We start from the raw sequence: 19,567 nt of genomic DNA, 5'->3' as shown, positions 1-19,567 counted from the left end.
TAAGGGGACAGGACACCTTCACTGCATTGAAGGGACGATGGACGGGACCATGTATTGTCAAATCTTGGGTGAGCACCTCCTTTCCTCAGCCAGGGCATTGAAAATGGGTCAAGGATGGGTATTTCAGCATGACAATGACCCAAAACACACGGCCAAGGCAGCAAAGGAGTGGCTCAAGAAGAAGCACATTAAGGCCCTGGAGTGGCCTAGCCAGTCTCCAGACCTTAATCCCATCGAAAATCTGTGGAGGGAGCTGAAGGTTCGAGTAGCTACACATCAGTCTCGAAATCATACTAACTTGGAGAGGATATGCAAAGAGGAGTGGGACAAAATTCCTCCTGAGATGTGTGCAAACCTGGTGGCCACCTACAAGAAACGTCTGACCTCTGTAATTGCCAACAAGGGTTTTGCCACCAAGTACTAAGTCATCTTTTGCAAAGGGACCAAATACTTATTTCACTCATTATAATGCACATCAATCTCTGACTTTTGTCTTCTGAGTTTCTGGGGGTTTTCCTGTTGTTATTCTGTCTCTCACAGCTACAATAAACCTACCATTAAAATTATGGACTGGTCATTTCTTCGTCAGAGAGCAAACGGGCAAATTCAGCAGGGGATCAAATACTTTTTCCCCTCACTGTATTTGCCTTATCAATAGAGCCATTAGCAGAAGCCATATGTTCTAATGGAGACATTACTGGCATAAAAATCAATGGATTACACCACAGAATTAGTCTATATGCAGATGATATAATCCTTTACATAACCCATTGTACATCTACTATTCCAGTAATAATGAACATTTTACAAACATATGGGGAATTATCAGGCTTCCCAATAAACTATGCCAATTCAGAATTAATGCCACTGAAGGTAGCACAGTAAACAGAAGATTATATTAAAGTAAAATACTGATGTGAATGGAATCCCATATCCTGGAAATGTCTAGGGGTTAATATTTCCCCAGACTTAGCTCCCTCATATAATAAGTGGCTGAGAGAAATCAAATCTATTGTATCTGAGGGCGATTGGATATCTATTTGGAAGATGTACTCTCTTAAATCAGTTTCTACAAATATTAAAGAACTAGCATATAAAATTATGAGCCAGTGGTATCTCACGCCCTCTTGTCTTTATCATATCACACCAGGGCGCTCAGGTATATGCTGGAGAAGCTGTGGCAATCTAGCTAACTTTCTGCACTGCTGGTGGGCATGCCCAAAAGTTACTTTATTTGGGGACAAGATCTTGAAAGAGATAGAATTAAGCACACAAGTCCCTTATGATGCCTTAATTGTCTTATTAGAAAAATTTGATATACAGAAAGTCTCGACCCTAAAAAGAACTGATTTCGATACTGCTTCTGGCAACAAAATTTCTGATTGCCTCATACTGGGAAAAAATTGAGATACCTTCCATGGGGCAGTGGTGTGAGAAGGTGTGGAACCTTTTAATATTAGATATTTTCACAACAGTAGCAAATAACTCATTTTACTCTACAAACTTTTAAAAATAGATGGCCGCCTTTTCTAGAATATGTGCAGAAGGGGGCATCATGAAGTACCCATGAAACGATCATGATTTTCATTTATTAAGTTCTGCTAAGTGAACTCAACAAATAGTATGATCTCTGTAAAAAGCACTAATGGATAATAAACCAAGTATTGAAAAACATCTCAACTGTACTAGTATATTTAATCTACTGTTGTTGAATTTTATTTTTTTGTTGTTACTATAAGCTAAACTTTAAAAAGATACTATTCAAAATTCAAAGTAGAAGCTAAAACATTTGCGTTATTTGAAAAGCTGCATTTGGTTATACATGTGAGAAAGGCCTACTTGTCAAATGGAAGCTTTACATGGATAATGGGGGGTGTTTCTGCATTACTTCGAAAACGTAGTTTAATGTTTGGCTCTTCTTGTAGGTGGTGGAAATGTATTCAAGCGGAGGTGATCTCCACCTAGAGCTTCCAACAGGCCAACAAGGTGGTACAAGAAAACTATGGGTAAGTGGTATAAAACACTAGTCAATATGATGCAAGGCTTTAAATTTACCTAACAGTGTTATACACACAATGAGGAGTTCCACAGAATACTCCCCAAAGCTGTTTGAAGTGTGAGCTCATACCACAAGCTGCCACTGATGAAATGCATCAATACTAGAGAAACGATTAGCTTTTTTTCTTATTTCTGCAACAAAGAAAATGACATATGGCTCCTAAATTGAAAGCCAAATACGCTGTGACAACCAAGCAGTCTTTTTTACAAGTGAAAGTTAAATGCAGGTAGCTGCCTTCTCTCTTGCATTTGTTATTCTCTACTAGTGTAAATGGAAAAGTACTCTGGGTATATAATGACTTCTCAGCAGCTTTTGAAATCAGTGATCATGGTATCCTTCTAGACTGCATGTTTTGGTTGGGACTGGGAGGTGCCATTTTGGGGTGGTTTCGGTAGGTTTCAGAAGGTGGTGCTGGATGGGAGGACTGTTGCTCTCCCTCTGGCCTGGGGGATCCTGCAAGACTCCACCATGCTGCTTAAACATGTATATGAAACCTAGATGAGGTCAACTGCATATTGGTGGGCTGTCAGCAATATGCAAGTAATACTCTGCTCTATTCTAGTGGATTGCAGGCAGGCTGTTGAAGGTTTGAACTGGGGCATGGAGGCATTTTTGGGATGGATGAGGGCTAATAAATTGAAGCTTATTTCCTGCAAGACAAAGGTGCTACTGGTGAGTGAAAGGACTGACTTCAAAGGAATTGAAGTGTTTTCATTTCTGAATGGGGGTGCGCCCAGCTCAGAGAGCAGGTTTGTAGTTTGGGGGTGGTTCTGGATCTCATGTTAGATAAGTAGGTGGCAGTAGTGGCTAGGTGGGGCACCTGCAGTCTCTCCTGGGTAAAAAAAAAAACAGTTCTTGACACTGTGGGGGCATGCCATGGTGAATCTAGATTAGATTACTGCATTTTGGGGCTGACTTTGGAAAGAGTGCCCAGGAACAGAATGCTGCAGCTAGGACTGCTGACTGTAGTAGGTCATAGGGACCCTATCACTTCTGTCTTGGCCCATCTACACTGGCTTCCTATTTGTTTCTGGACCCAGTTCAAAGTGCTGGTGTTGACCTTTAAGCCCTGAGCATCTTAAGACCTACATACCTTAAAGGACTGCCTGCTTCCATATGCACCTAAAGGTAAAAGGTAAAGGTCCCCTGTGCAAGCACCGGGTCATTCCTGACCCATGGGGTAACGTCACATCCCGACGTTTTCTAGGCAGACTTTGTTTACGGGGTGGTTTGCCAGTGCCTTCCCCAGTCATCTTCCCTTTACCCCCAGCAAGCTGGGTACTCATTTTACCGACCTCGGAAGGATGGAAGGCTGAGTGAACCTTGAGCCGGCTACCTGAAACCGACTTCAATCGGGATCGAACTCAGGTCGTGAGCAGAGTTTGGACTGCAGTACTGCAGCTTTACCACTCTGCGCCACGGGGCTCTTGCCATATGCACCTATCTGACAAATTACGGTCATTTTCAGGGGCCTTCTTTGGGGTGCCTCCATCATCTCAGGCTAGACAGGTGGCAGCCCATGAAAGGGCCTTTTTGGTCATGGCACCAAAGGATGGAGTTCATTCCCCAGGTTGAATGTTCCACATTATCACTGCCTTTTTCTAGCAGGTGAAGATGTTTTGTTTTGGTGTTCCCTTAATGAACAACCTTCTTCCTGTTAGTTTTACATGTTTTATACACACATTGCTTTTGAAGTTGATTTTAATGTTCTTTTAACAGTGCAATCCTAAGAGGGGGGTGGTTAAGAAGTGTCCAGGAAAGGCAAAGCCTCGCCGCCTCGTGAATGGCTTCTCGGCCAGAAAAAGGAAGGCAAAAAGATAATTTTAACAAAAACCTGTGAAACTCCTCCATAGGGTTTCATGGGGCTACGCCTACCTTTTTGTAATTGTAACTCAGTGCCGGTTGAAGGGGGTGTTCCCAGGCCACAAGGGCTTAAGAGGTGACTAAAGCCAGCTCCGCCCCTGGGGACTCCCAGTTTGATGCTGGTGCGAGCCCTTGCATCAAAAAACCCCACTGCTGTCGAGGATGCGCTGTCACCCGTGGCTCGTGCTGCCACGCTGCTCCCCAGAGCCGACATAAGTGGTCTTCGCTGGTGTTAGTGCCAGTTTAGCTGGTGCAAATGGCTCTAATGCCGGCACTGGATTCAAACTGGCTCCCAAGCTGGTTCGTTCACCCCCATTAGGATTGGGCTGCCCCAGTTTGCTGCCTTGAGGGCCCTAATTTGGTGGGAAGGCGGGATAAAAACATTTTACATAAATATACATCCTTCAGTCAGGTAGCCTATTTTCACTCCACCTTTGGGATAATGGCATTTCATCTCCCCTTTATTAGTAGAAAAGGGCAAGAGTCCAGTAGCACCTTAAAGACTAACAAAAATATTTTCTGGTAGGGTATGAGCTTTCGTGAGCCATAGCTCACCTTTATGTAGTGGCTTGTGCTTGAATGTTAAATCGTAGAGTCAGTTGACTAGGATTAACGCAGAACAGAAATCGGTCTCCTTCCCTTTCTCACCCGCTAACCTATGTCCTGTGATCGATATGAGTCAAGGCTGTGTGTTAGAACTCAAACCTCATTTCTGTGGGATCTGTTTTTGTGAACTGCAAGAAGTACTCACAAGTGAAGTTAAGCCCTGGCCTTTGGTCCTTGTATCCAGCCCACCAGTACGATCAGTATTGTCTCTTGTTCTGGCAATGTACCAGAATCATCCTCTGGCATATATAAAAAAATCCCATTTCCTCTTCTCTTTTTTTGTCCTGCTTGACATTCAGCGATATGGAATTGATGAACTGGCTATGATAGGGGTGATTCAGCTCTTTATATGGGAGAAAGGAGAATAGCTTTTACTCCAAGTGTCTCCAAATGCTTTCCATTACTGCCTTATTATAGAAGTAGATGACAGCCGTTTGCTGGGAGAAAGTAGAAGGCTGCAGGGTGGGACACTGAGGGGGAGGGCAAAACTCACCCTTTCAGTGGCTTGTTGCTAAAAGCATTCCTGATTGAGGCATAATGCAAGTCATTTTATGCATATGATGTGTGGTCCTTTTATTCTTTCTCCCCTCCTCAAATGATGGAAACTTTGCTTTCTTAATTGTCTTATTCTGTGCAGGATTTTCAGAAAGATTAAATGCATAGAGAGAAAAACCATATGGCTATGTCTGGAAAGTGGGATCGTGAATGGCTATGGGGGGGTTGTAGCTTCACTCTGCAAACAAACCCATATGGTGTTTGTGTGTGTGCATGTGCATATACGCTAATTTACGTGCCTTTATGAAAAACGCTGGGGGGAAACATGAAAGTGCTGTAAGATTTTTATGTGGTTGCCATTATCGAAATATAGGAGACAAAACTTTGGTGTATTTGAATAAGTATATTGGCAACAAAACTAGTTCAGCTTGCCATGGAAAACTTCTCTACTGGTATTTGTGTCTCAATAATCCACAAGTTTGATTGTGAACTAGCTGTGTATGTGTACATTGTGCAAATTGGTTGAGAAACTTGCTTAAATCTCAACTTTTTAAAGCAGTGAACTAAAAGAAGAAAACTACTGAATACTTCCATTGCATAATAGATGGGTTTATTAGACTTGTACAGGTACTATAATTTTGTATCTTTGTCTGTTTTAATAGGAAATTCCTCCATATGAAACTAAAGGTGTTATGAGAGCCAGTTTTTCTTCAAGAGAAGCAGATAATTACACAGCTTTCATTCGAATAAAAACAAATGCCTCGGACAGCACAGAGTTTATTATTCTTCCAGTAGAGGTAGAAGTTACAACAGGTTTGTACAGTATAATTGTTCATCTGCTCAGTTTTTTTTCCTGTACTGCAGTAGAGGGCAAATACTCATTCTGTTCTTGTCTTTTAAAGCCCCAGGAATTTATTCATCAACTGAAATGCTAGATTTTGGTACATTGAGAACACATGGTGAGTCATACATTGAATATACCAGTATCTTCAGATTGAGGTGAACTAGTTTACTTCACAAAAACTGCATAAGAGACCCCAGCTCTTTTTCCTTTGTATTTTAGACCTTGCATAGAAAGAACTGGGGGTGGAGAGAGAAGGCTGTACAGTGCATAAATCTGTATTTACCAGATTATCCCTGGAGTTTGTATCTTGGGTGGGGTACAATTTAAAGTAAAAAGAAATGAATGAATATTGAAAACATAACAGGGCTTGTAGTAAACATAAACTCAGACTATAGTTGTGTCTGACTGCCTTGATTCTAGGATCACTATGGATGGGCCATTCCCATGATTCTTTACTTAATTTCCAGTATAAATAATTAATGAACTCAAGCCTCAAAGCTTTTGAAGTACATTTTTCTCAGTAGTATTACATTACTATGCACAAGGGTGGGGGGAATATCTCTTAAAGGCTTATATCTGAAGAATCCCGTAACCTGTTGGCCAGGAATTAAACCAGTGTTTAAGAACTAGCTATATTCTATAAATGGTTATTTATGTGAATTTAAGATATTGTCGAAGGCTTTCATGGTCAGAGTTCATTGGTTCTTGTAGGTTATCCGGGCTGTGTGACCGTGGTCTTGGTATTTTCTTTCCTGATGTTTCGCCAGCAGCTGTGGCAGGCATCTTCAGAGGAGTAACACTGAAGAACAGTGTCTCTTTTGTCTTTTGCTGATCATAGCATCTGTTGTATTTTCTTGGTGGGTTTAAACACTGTTTGCAGGTTATGTTTTTTCACTGATAGGATGGAGAAACTTTTGAAAAAACATAACCTGCAAACAGTGTTTAAACCCACCAAGAAAATACAACAGATGCTACAATCAGCAAAAGACAAAAGAGACCCCCTCACCTCTGCAGGAGTATATCGTATACCCTGCAGTTGTGGACAAGTTTACATCGGGACCACAAAACGCAGCATACAAACAAGGATAAAAGAACATGAAAGATACTGCAGATTTGGCCAGCCTGAGAAATCAGCAGTGACTGAACATGGACTGACACAAACAGGACACAGGGTCTTATTCCAAGACCCTGAAAGACTGGACAATTCTACCAACTATTTTGTCAGATTACACAGAGAAGCCATTGAAATTCATAAACATCAGCACAACTTTAACAGAAAAGAAGAGAGTTTAAGAATGAATAAGGCTTGGCTTCCTGTCCTGAAAACCTCCAGACTACAAAGACTACAGTCCACAATAGCCATGCAGATTAGTCTTGGATTTCACACATTAACAGATCACTTCAGGATACAATGGTTCCATATTAATATACCACACCCTCATTATCTTGATACTTACAGGACAATGATTAGCACATTACCTTTGATACTTTTTGCAGGACAATGATTCAGCTCAAACCCAACCCCTTTCTGACTATATATTACTCTTCCTACACACTTGACACTGAGAGACACTGTCCTTCAGTGTTACTCCTCTGAAGATGCCTGCCACAGCTGCTGGCGAAACGTCAGGAAAGAAAATACCAAGACCACGGTCACACAGCCCGGATAACCTACAAGAACCTATGTGAATTTAGTTTAAAATGTGATTCCATTTTTGCACTGGCAGTGTATGACACCTTTGTATGGGAGACCTGTATTAATAGCTTTCACTTTGAACAGGGGTTCCTTAACGCAAGGGAGGACATACATACCCAGTTTACCCAGATAGAACCAAGTGTTGAGCCTAGTAATGCTGGAGCTCCCTGTGCATATTGGAGCAGTTGTGGAGTTTGGGATCAAAACTGTAATTTTAGGCAGGTTTAAGTGATGATAAAAGCAGATCTGTAACCTCTGTGTAGCCCCTCCAGGCAAGAACAAGAATAGAGGGATTCTTTGATCTGTATACAAGTTAATGACTTTCCTTTCCTAACTGGGCCAGAAGTAGCTAAACACTCGATGACAGGAATAAAATATCTGACAGCAACTTAAACAGGTTTCCTTTTGTGCAATTTATGCCTTAGTCCCTTTTTATTGGATTTTAACAGATCTGCCCAAAATTTTAAATCTACACTTGCTAAATTCAGGAACAAAGGATGTACCAATAACAGTAAGTATTGTCTCTTCAATTTCACAACCTCATCATATTTTCATTTTTTTATGCATCTGAAATAATATAAATGCATTAGTTGTCAAAGACTGAGCTCTTGAAATCTGATCTCCCTCACCACTCACTATATGGTTTAAGCTCGTTGGAGGATGCAGTTCATCTTCTCCAGACTTGGTGGCCTCTTTTGATATAATCTTGCTTGGTTTCAAGGGGAAACTTGTCAGCATTGGACACTGTGATGGAATAACAAACCTCTGTGACTAGAATGACAGCAAGAGACTGTGGTCTTTCTCCTTGCCGTTTTGGCTCAGGTGGGTGGGGAGTAGGCTAGGATAGGGGTTTAATATTTTACTTGCCTGTAACTTGTATTATAAACTTGTAATAAACTTTAAATTAAGAAAAGAGATGGTAGTCTGGTTTAGCTTAAACTCTCCAATTCCCCCTCCCCTGTTTGTATTCATTTTCAACTTCCTATTCAAGAACAAAAACACTTTTTAGAAGTCAGTTTGGAAACATTGTTTGCTGTCAACCAGGCTCTAATTTTCATAGTAATCCTTGGTTATTACTTTGGGCTTGTAATTAAACAATTAAACAATTCTGGTAATAAACTGCAACATGGTAAATTCCATGAAATTCCAAAATGGCCATTGGGCTTTCAGCTAAGTCCTTTAGGTGAAAGCATACAAGTAACTAGTAACTACCTTCACACTGTGCTTTTACAAGTACATGAGTGCATATTAATTATGTTCATGAAAATCTGTCGTTCAGTGCCATGATTGAAAATGTATACACAGAAGGTTTGCAGTGCGATTAATCTCTTCTTAAACACTTGAAACTTCCCAACCGATCAAGTCACTGATATGAATCTACAAATATTTTTAAAAGTTTTCCTAGTTGTCCTCATTCCTGTTCTCATGTGTTGCTCTAGATCTTGTAGCAGGAGTGGAATAATATGCTTATGTTTGCTGCATTTATGAATAGTATTTTAAATCTCTTGTAGCATAACTTTATTTTGCCTCTTCCCCCAAAGAGGGTATGATGATCATCCAACGTCTTCGGGCAGCAGTGGTGGGCTGTTCCTTGTATTTTACGCTAATATCCTCTGATCCTGCTTAACTTTAATTAGCTGAATGAAGAGCTGTTTTTGGCTAGCGCTCATACTCTAAGGCACCAAAGCACATCCCTCAAAATTTGGCATCTATAACAGTAAAATTATTCTTCTGGCATGCAAAAGGTTTTAGTATGCAGGGGGCCCCCATATAAATGTCACCAGTGGATATTTGTTCATTCTCTACAGGAAACTCTCAGCCTTAACAAACCTTTCACAAACTCATCTGTCTGTTCTGTTCTTTCTCTGCATTTATATAGTGTAGAGAAGTATGGAATGACTGGCCATGACAATCAGTGAGTGAACATGAAATCACTGTAATGCTACTGTGGCAGAGAGAATGTTGATGATTCTGCTCAAAGGCTTCCTTCTTTACCCTTTGGTAACAAAAGTGGGATGTGTTAAGTTATTGAGTGGGGGTTTGTAGAGCCATTCCTTTTGTGCTGTGTTTTTAAAAGTGGGTTTTCTGATATGTTGCCCTCATTTTTGTTTAAAGGGTATTGTCTGTATGATCGGATGGCAAGTTCTACTGTTTGATTACTGCTCTGGTTTCTGCTGCCACCGTGAATTTTAAGTGGATTGGAGAGCTATCTGGTGGCATCAGTTGAAGGCTGAAATGTTTCCTCTCATTTCCATATAAATATGGTGGGGTCAGTGCAGGGATACGCATCCCCCTGAAGTTTGTTCTACCTAGGCTATATGCGAGGAAGAAGCCAGTTTCAAACTTCGTCCTAATGTCATAGGAAACGGCCAGTACTATACTTAGTAGGCATTTAAACTAGATACTTGTAGAACTACATTTTGCTGATACTCTAATGTTTCTGTGCCAGAAGGCTTTATTTTACTTTATGATGAGCACCCCTTGATATTAATCTATACTGCATTAATAGAAACACAGCAGTTACACCTCCATTATAGCACTTAAAACTTGTGTCGTTATACACAATGTATAAAAGAAGATCTATAACCAAGCTGAAAATATCCGTGTGGATCTTTAAGGAACATTTATCTCCCTGCTGTTCAAATATTAATTAGTTGTTCAGGAGAAGTCTGGTGCTCATACTTTTAAGCATCTCTTTTGAAAGTGGTCTTTTAAGTAGTCTTTTGCTTTTCCTCCTGTATGTTCAGATTTTTCGATGTGTACCTTCTGCTGGAAAGGAGTGGTATTGGGGGGCAGAAAAAAATTAAATGTTGTGGGTGTTGTTTGTTTTCTTCCCTCACACAGAAGGTCTCCATATGGTTGAACATGGAGGCAACATAAACATCACTTCTGTAAAATTCTATAGGTAGACCTGTAGCAGGATTCTTGTCACCTTTTTGATTATCATTAGTAAAGGTAACTATGATAGCTGTGATATTCTGTTGATGTAATTTTGGAACCGGTTGCAATAGAAATTTTCACAAAAATGATACTACTTTTTTAGAAGAACATTCTAAAGCTCAGAAAGTAAACTGAAACCAGGCTACTGAATGCTCCGAACTGTTACAGTTTGATATATTTCTGTGAACCGTATTTTTATATGAACCCATAATTTCTGACATGTGATGGTGTTCTAATTTCTTTCCACAGTGTTGTAATTATTTTATAATGAGCTTCATATTTTAAAATCGGTATTTTTCACACCATTATCACCTGTGTAGTTGGTTGACATTTTGGCTAAATGGCATTTCTGCTTCTCTTCTAGAGCGTCAGACCCACACCACAAAATGAAGCTATCACAGTGCATTTCAAGCCAATAACACTGCGAGCTTCTGAAAACAAATATACCAAAGTTGCAAGTATTAGTTTTGATGGTAAGTGCTGATGGTGCCTAATCATTTAAATAGAGGAAAGAGAAAATCATTTCTTTAAACTGCATACTCTCCATATACTTGTGTGTGCATGCTGTTTGTATGGCTAGGATTTTTGTAACTTCTAATGATACCAAGTGATAAGTACATACATGGTTTCATTTTGCAAATAGTTGTTTGGAGAGTAGTTTGCAAGCTACAGTGATCTATGTTTTCTTCGTAAAGCAAAGATTTCTTTGGTTCATCTTAAATTTTATTGTTTAACCTTGCCGCTCAATGTTTGTCCAATAATAAAGAGAAAATATGGTGACACTTATTTTCTCCTAAGGAATAGTGAAGAGGTATTGTTGAAACTGCTTAGGCTAAACAAGCAACCGCTCTTAAGGCAGCCCTGTGTTCAAACTACAGACCTAGCCTGAGGTTAAGTGCTAATATTTTAGTTGGATAGCCTATTGTCATAAAAGTTGCCAAAGTGTTTCCACTGTTGAATTGTATTAGGTCTTCATCAACTAAAGGTTTAACAATGATTAGTGTTGCTAGAGCAGGGATGGGGAACCTCAGGCCGAGGATATTTTTATGGCCCTTGGGATCTCCGGGGCCCTGCCGTGGAGGCGCGGTGCAGGGCAGCCCTCCCTGAGGGTGTTCCTGGGGCCATGGCTTGCAGGGGCGCTGCGGCGCCCTTTGGACCTCCTCTCGCTGACTGATGGCTGTTGGTCGGCGAGAGGAGGGGGAGGGACACTTCCCCCAAGCCTGCCCCATATAGCTGCCGCATTCAGGAACGCCAGGGCACACTGTAAGCCCCTCTCACTGCCTGTCAGCTGTTGAGCAGCAAGGGGGGGGAAGAGGCCCGCAGCTCCCAGCGTCAGAGCATGCGTTCAGGAGCCGATCGGGCTTCGGGGGGGCTTTTGTGGACTCGGGGGGGGGGGAGGGCATGGAGCCTGGGGCCAAGTCTCGTGGGGCCGGAGGGTGTGTGTGTGGGGGGGAAGGCTTTTCTCTCTTTCTCTCTCTGTCTCTTTCTTTGTCTGTCTCCCTCCATCCTTTTCTTTCTCCCCCTCTTTCCATTTCTTTCTCCCTCTCTCCCTTTTCCTCTTTCTCTGTTTTCCTTCCTTCCTTCCTTCCTTCCTTCCTTCCTTCCTTCCTTCCTTCCTTCCTTCCTTCCTTCCTTCCTTCCTCCCTTCCTCCCTTCCTCCCTTCCTCCCTTCCTCCCTTCCTCCCTTCCTCCCTTCCTCCCTTCCTCCCTTTCTGATTGACTGCAGGCTGCGCCCCCCTGGTGCCTCATTTGCTTGGGCCCACCGCTGGCTGCCCTCCCACCTGGGAGAGGGGAAGACCGGGAGAGTGGGGGCGCCCTCCAGGCTTTCTCTGCGTGGCCTCCCCTGTGGTTGCCAACCTCCAGGTGGTGAAGGAAAAATCAGACACTTCTGTACAATTACCAAAAGATGAGAAATTCAGTACAGGAATCCAGCCATAAATGATGCCAAATATATTCTGGCTAAACCTTTACAGTATGTGGTAATGTAACCACCAACACCATATATTGCCAACAAACAAGTGTATTTTTTCTTATTTACAGGATATTTCAACAGGTAAGTTCACAATTAATTCCTTTAACAAGTAAGTATTTACCCTCACAAGCAAGGAACATCAGAAGAGAGGCTTATGCCCTAGACCACATTTGAGGCAATCTGCCACATAGACGCCTTCCTACTGCAATGGGAAGAACTGAGGAAGAATTGGGCTTTGTTCTCCCAAACGATCGTTTTCTCCTTCAATAGCCTGCTGTGCTGCAAAGAAAGAAATACACCTTAAAAGGACATTTTTAAGTGAACTTTGCTTCAATACTTACTTGTTAAAGGAATTAATTGTGAACTTACCTGTTGAAATATCCTGTAAATAAGAAAAAATACACTTGTTTGTTGGCAATATATGGTGTTGGTGGTTACATTACCACATACTGTAAAGGTTTAGCCAGAATATATTTGGCATCATTTATGGCTGGATTCCTGTACTGAACCTCCAGGTGGTGGCTGGAGACCTGGCAACCCTAGCCTCTCCCCCCCACCAGGAGATCTACACCTGGTATGGCCCCCGAATGATGTTATAAATGTGCAAATGGCCCTTGGCAGGAAAAAGGTTCCCCACCCCTGTGGTAGAGTAAACTACAGGTTTATTTTATGTGCACTTAATAATACTGTTTATGCTTTTTCGTATATATAGCATCAAAGGCAAAACGACCCCTACAGTTTTCAGGAAAAATAACAGTTAAAGCAAAAGAGAAGAGTTATTCAAAACTTGAAATTCCATATCAAGCAGAAGTATTAGATGGGTAAGATTGTATTGGAATGGATTTGAAAAAAGCTGTCTTAGGTTTCTAAGCTCGCACATAAATTTCTGCAGATTTATAACTAGCTACTAGCATGGTTGTCATTAGCAATTAAAAGGCTTCCAAACAAGACCTCACTGTCACAGGAGTAAAAATATAATAGATTTTGCTTACTTATATTTTCATCGTTAGCCTATGCTAAGCTGGAACAGGTTAAGTTAAGTTGAAGAAGAAAATATAAATAAGCAAAATCTATTATATTTTTTTCCTTTTATTATTATATTCTAGCTTTAAAGATAAACTTTTGATTTGAACAAGGTATAGTACATAGGGTTGTACAGGATGGGTTGTACAGAATTTGGGTTGTACAGGATGAATATCCCTTATCTGGACTGCTTGGGACCAGAAGTGATCTGTATTTTGGGTCTTTCTGTATATTGGAATTTTTGCATATACATATTGAGATATCTTGGGGGTGGGACTCAAATTCATTCATGTTTTATATATACTTCATACACATAGCCTGAATGTTATTTTAAAACAACATTTTAAATACTTTTGTGTACATTGAACCATCAGAAAGCAAAGGTGTAACTATCTCACCAGAATACCTGTATCAGCTGTTAAACGAGAGCAAGAACAAACGAACTGACGACGGCAGGCTTTCAGTCTCCACCTACGATGCAGTGTACACTGTATTTTACTTTTTAGGTGAGAGGAAACATGGAAAGCAGGCAGCACGGATCTGCCTACATGCCAGCTTGAAGGGTCCGGTTTTGGGATCAGTCCAAATGTGGGATGTCTGAATAAGGGATAATCTACCTGTACTGGATTTCCTCTCATTAACAGCTGAAATCAGGAATACAGATGTAGAATTGGCAAACTTTAAGCAAACGAATGTGTTAAAGCGGGTGGGTAAACAAGAGTTTAAATTAACACAGAGCCTAACTACTTTTGTGGGGAAAGAGTTAGTGGTTTCACTTCTTTTTATACCTTCCTTATTTTGAAATAGGTACTTAGGATTTGACCAAGCGGCCACATTATTTCATATCCGTGACAATCCAGCGGACTCTGTAGAAAGGCCAATCTATTTAACAAACACATTTAATTTTGCCGTCCTCATTCATGATATAACACTACCCGAAGAGATCGAACCAATATTTAAAGTAAGTCCAATAATGTATTAGATTATTTTGTTAAATGTTATGTAAATTGTATTCAATGTTAACTTTGATTGTATTTATTCACTAACCTAGGTACACAACTTCAGCAAACCAGTTTTAATTCCACCTAACGAATCTAGATATATTTTCACACTTCATTTTGTGGCTTCCTTATCGTCTCTTCATATTGATAACAATATTTTGCTCATTACCAATGCTTCTAAATTTCATCTACCTGTACGAGCATACACTGGATTTTTAGATGTAAGTATTAGACTGCTTTAAGAATTCCTCTGTTTTTAAAGTACAATATGTAGGATGTATTTCTGCATGATGCATGCTGAACACTAAGCTGAACCAGATGAAGCCAGTCTAAATTGCGGGGTGGGGGGAGCCTGGTTAAAAACAAGTTGATTAAGCTCAACAGATTCTTTTGAGGATGGTGAAAAACATCCTCTTTCTCCTTTGTTTGGGGAGTTTGGGTAGAAACTAAACTTAACAAGGAAGTGAGTGTGTGCTCACTTGTGTGGTGGGGGTGACAAAGGACAAGAGAGAAAAAATAATTACTACTTGGTACCATAATACAGACAACTAAGCTACGTCCATGTGGTTTGGTTGTCTATATAGAATCATGGGAAGAGCAAGACCAACGTAAGTTTTGGTCCATATTTGGATTCTTTTATCAATGTTTCTCATCTCTGTAAAAGTGAAAATGTGTCCAGCGTTCCTAGATCTGTGAATTCCAGCTTTTCTTTCCAGCAGCAGCCAGCAGCCTCTGTGCAACCCAAGCAGGACATGTTGAAAACTATAGGTTTTGAAGTTTATGTCTTGATGCGGCATCTGATGTCCACAGCAATGCTGCCTCTATCATGATTTAGCTGTCATGCATAGAAGACTTTGGCAGACCTGTCCTCTGTGAATTTCTCAAAACCTTTTCTTAAAGCAATCTGAACCTAGCCTTCTAAGCTATCAGCTTTTTGCTAAAAAAGCAATGCCCCCAAATCTTCAGCCTTTCTTCCTATGGAAGTACTCCAAGCCCTTGATGACTTTAATTGCCTGGAGGAGGAGAACATTTTTTGAGATGAAATTATCAGTGTTTTTAACAATATTCTAATACAAATAGCTGCATTATATTGCTGATGATCTTTGTTGGCCAAACAGAAAACAAGAAAAGCGAGAAATGGATTAAGTCATATTTTCTATTTTTGCTATGCAAGCCAATGTAGAAAAATACTTGAGAACTGAAACTCATTCTACATTCTCAAATTTGACGTACATTATGTGGTAGTAGTACATGCAAGAAGCATGTTAAAATGCATTATTTTGTAGGCAAAATGTTTCATTGTGTGTGTTATAGGAACTGCTGTTGTAAGAGTTTTACATTAATCTGGCTGTATCTCACCTGGTTCAAGCATCTCAATTGGTAACTGGTAACTGAACCATATTTTAACGTTAGGGCCCAAATTGGAACTGAACCTGCAGACTTAAAAAATGCTAATGAGCCTAATTTTGTAATGGTTTGACTCCCTGTTATCTGTTAGTCTAAGTTATCTTGATGCCTGAGCTAGGAAATCCAAAGGCACCCCCTTCATTAATTAGCATTGGACAAAAGCCACTCAAATTTTTAAAGCTTGATCACCATTAAGATAAATGGGAGCTTCATATGAGTCCACTGTGCCCTTTACACAATTCTTATTCATCTTGGATGGGTCGCAACACTTGTAGCACTATTTGTATGCCTGGCATTCTGGATACTTGAAAGCTAGACATGAACTACTCATCCAGATGTTATAGAGGGGAGGTGGAAGGGGATATCATGCAGGAGCTGTTGCTCCTGTGAGAACAGGTGCATTTTCCATTAAGTGCTTGTATTCCATGTCCACATTTATGACTAGCAGAGCTGGGCACATTGATGTCTCGAAGCATCCTCAGCTATTTCTTGTTGCAGAATAATTGTTTTTCTACCAGCAATTATGTAATCAAGAGCATTCTACTAATTAAAAAATAAACTTCTCATGTTTCAACTGTAAATGCATTAAATCTTCTTCTGTTTTTCTAGTATTTCGTGTTGCCCCCAAAATCTGAAGAACGGATCATAGATTTTGGCATATTAAGTGCCACAGAAACAAATAGCATTTTGTTTGCAATTGTTAACAGCAATCCAATTCAGGTAAAAAAAGCCCAAAAATGTTTGTTTGTTTGTTTAAATGGCAATGATTTTATTACTAAAACTGTTCCATCTTTTTCAAGCTGGCTATAAAAAGCTGGCATGTAATAGGAGATGGCTTAATCATAGAGCTTCTGGCTGCTGCAAAAGGCAACAGAACTACAATAATTGCAAGTCTTCCAGATCTGGAAAAAGCCAGTTCATTGGATCAAACGTCAGTAAGTAACCAGCTTTCTTGGTGCTCCAAATACTAGTTGTTTGTACCATATGGACTAAAGGTGATAATTATATTGCTAAGCTAGCAATGTAAGCACATTTACGAGCAAGTGCCATTCAGTTCAGTGTAAGTGACTTCTGGGTTAAAAATGCATAGGATAACTTCCTATAGGATAAAAATGCAGGCATAACTTCCAGTAGCAAAAGGCTAAAAGTAACTGTCTTCATCAGACAATTCTTTTGCATTTAGGAAGCCTCCTACACAAAGGAATTTACTAAAGTCATCACGGAGGAGTACCCCTTATTTATCGAGCTGGATATTTTCTCTTCTTGCTTTATAGAGCTGAGCTGCCTGCAGTATATATACACAGTTTAAAAAAAACCCCAAAGTGATACAGAACCTCATAAAGAAAATAAAGAGATATGTAGCTGCTGACCTTATGGGATTTGAAGCAGTCATTAGCAATTTTTCCCTAGTCACTATCTTAGAGCTGTCCTTTATCCATTGTGAAATGTGAATAAAGGCAGCCTACTTCAGTGGGATATTTAAATGGTTAAAGATTACAGAGTATTTTCCACATTGACAAATGCTCCATAAATAACAGACAACATTATTTTGTGATACTAATTCAAGAAGCTAATCGGTTGCAACAAAAATAAGCAGGAATTTAGTGGCACCTTAAAGGCTAAGCAAAATCTTATTCTAGCATAACCTTTTGTGGACTAGATCGCATCTGATGAAGTTTGCTCTATTGGGCTGTCACCCACAAAAGATTAGGATGGAATAAAATCTTTCTCGTCTTTAAGATGCCAGTAGACTTCTGTTCGTTGTTTTATGCATTTCCATATTGAATCCTTTTAAGATAACAATTGATGTGACCTTTTGTTTTACATTGTGGGATAAGGCAGATGAAGCCAACATTTGTTTCCATGTTACAGGTAACACTGATGCCCAGTTCATATACTGTATTCAGAGTAAGACTTTTACCAAAAGAACTTGAAGGACTCCATGACGGTGCAATACAGATCGCAACAGATTATGAGGTACTCCTCAATGATATCAGTCACAAAATTAATGCGACTGGAAATAAATAGGAATCAAATTAAAGAAATACAGATTGGCTATGACAGTAGTCGGCAAACTGCGGCTCGTGAGCCGCATGAGGCTCTTTGGGCCCTTGAGTGCGGCTCTCGAGGAGGAGGACGAGGCGGCGCTCTGCAGCTCCTCCCTGCAGGTGGAGGCGGCGGGCGGGCGGCTGTCGCCTCGCCTCTGCTCCCCCCTGGCTGGTGGCCCTCAGCCAGGGGGCGGAGGTGCGGAGTCGCGGCCTGGGTGGGCCGGGCCAGCTGGCCAGAGGAAGGGCTGGGGAAGCACGCCCCCTGGAGCCGGAGGGCGAGGAGCTGCAGGGAGTCGGCTGCGGCCGAGGTAGGTGCGGGGCAGGGCGGGGACACGGGGAAGAGCGGGCTAGGAGGGGCTTCCTTCTGCCCCGCCCTCCGCTTCAGAGTCTCCCTCGCCGCGGCCAGGCTGGCTTCGTGGAGTCCGAGAACTTTTGGCCGGGCGTGGCTGCGGGGCACCTTGTGTGTGTGTGTGGGGGGTGCGTGTGCAGATGACGATAGCTTTTCTCCTTCTCGTTTGTGCATGGCCGTTGAGGCACGGGAGGTTTTGCCTTGGGTTTTCTGCTCTAGGTGCACATTACGGATACCTTCGTTCCTTTGCTCTGGTCTCCCTCTCCTTTTTCCATCTGATTAGAGGGCAGACTTTAGAAACTGGGTGAGTTTGCTCTGAGGGGGATCTCCCTTCAAACTGGCCTTTGCAAAGGAGTCTGAGAACACTAGAGAGGCTGCTTGTCCTGCCTGCCCCTGTTAGCTTCACCCGCCTCGTTTCTGCAGTTCAGGGCGCAGAAGCTGGGCCAGGACAGCAGAAAACCTGGGGGCTGGGGGGGGGGGAGGCGGGGGCAGCAGCAGAGAGTTTGTTTCTGCTTGCAGGCTGGGGTTTTGCTGGGAAGACCAGGGAAGTAGCCAGCCGTGTTCCACGGCTGGCTGGAGCACGCCCCCTGGAGCTGGAGGGCAAGGAGCCGCGGGGAGTCGGCTGCGGCCGAGGTAGGTGTGGGGCAGGGGGGGGACGCGGGGAACAGCGGGCCGGGTTTGCAGCCTTCTGCCCCGCCCTCCACTTCGGAGTCTCCCTTGCCGCGGCCGGGCTGGCTTCTTTGAGTCTGAGAACTGTGGCCGGGTGTGGCTGCGGGGCACCGGGTGTGTGTGTGGGTGGGGGTGCGTGTGCAGGTGACGATAGCTTTTCTCCTTCTCGTTTGTGCATGGCCATTTATGAATGGGAGGTTTTGCCTTGGGTTTGCCACTCAGATGCACATTTTCCCCATCCAGATTCTCAAAACTCAACAATAAGCCCCCCTGCAGAGTTTTGAGAATGCAGATGGGGGAAATGTACATCTAGAGAGCGGCAAATCCAAGGCAAAATATCCCGTGCATGAATGGTTGTTAAAAGGCGTTTTGGCTCTCAAAAGAAATCTCAATCTTTGTACTGTTGATATTTGGCTCTGTTGAATAATGAGTTTGCCGACCACTGGGCTATGATGTTAATTCCTGGTTTTGTTTAGCTTTCTCTACCAGTGTATATTTTTGAAATGTATGCATTAGTCAATATGTAACCTTTCAGGAAACTTCAAACCTAGAAGTCTTTTGATCAGTACTTTAATTTGATGTGTCTATTGAGTTT

The 19,567-nt window shown here is 41.7% G+C and overlaps 1 protein-coding gene across 2 annotated transcripts in view; it reads left to right on the top strand.

Annotated features, from left to right (window-relative positions):
• The window catches only part of TMEM131 (transmembrane protein 131), a 117,421-nt gene that overhangs the window by 62,439 nt on the left and 35,415 nt on the right, over positions 1-19,567 (top strand). For both annotated transcript variants that reach the window (XM_056861747.1, XM_056861748.1), the window contains 11 exons: positions 1,926-2,006; positions 5,686-5,836; positions 5,926-5,982; positions 8,013-8,074; positions 10,868-10,976; positions 13,188-13,296; positions 14,306-14,459; positions 14,550-14,720; positions 16,516-16,626; positions 16,707-16,841; positions 17,779-17,883. In XM_056861747.1, coding sequence (XP_056717725.1) covers positions 1,926-2,006; positions 5,686-5,836; positions 5,926-5,982; positions 8,013-8,074; positions 10,868-10,976; positions 13,188-13,296; positions 14,306-14,459; positions 14,550-14,720; positions 16,516-16,626; positions 16,707-16,841; positions 17,779-17,883 — 1,245 coding nt within the window. The remainder of the gene's footprint in view (positions 1-1,925; positions 2,007-5,685; positions 5,837-5,925; positions 5,983-8,012; positions 8,075-10,867; positions 10,977-13,187; positions 13,297-14,305; positions 14,460-14,549; positions 14,721-16,515; positions 16,627-16,706; positions 16,842-17,778; positions 17,884-19,567) is intronic.

This window comes from Euleptes europaea, chromosome 16 (assembly GCF_029931775.1).
Source record: "Euleptes europaea isolate rEulEur1 chromosome 16, rEulEur1.hap1, whole genome shotgun sequence".
Taxonomy (NCBI): domain Eukaryota; kingdom Metazoa; phylum Chordata; class Lepidosauria; order Squamata; family Sphaerodactylidae; genus Euleptes; species Euleptes europaea.
This window is presented reverse-complemented; position numbering and strand designations above follow the sequence as displayed.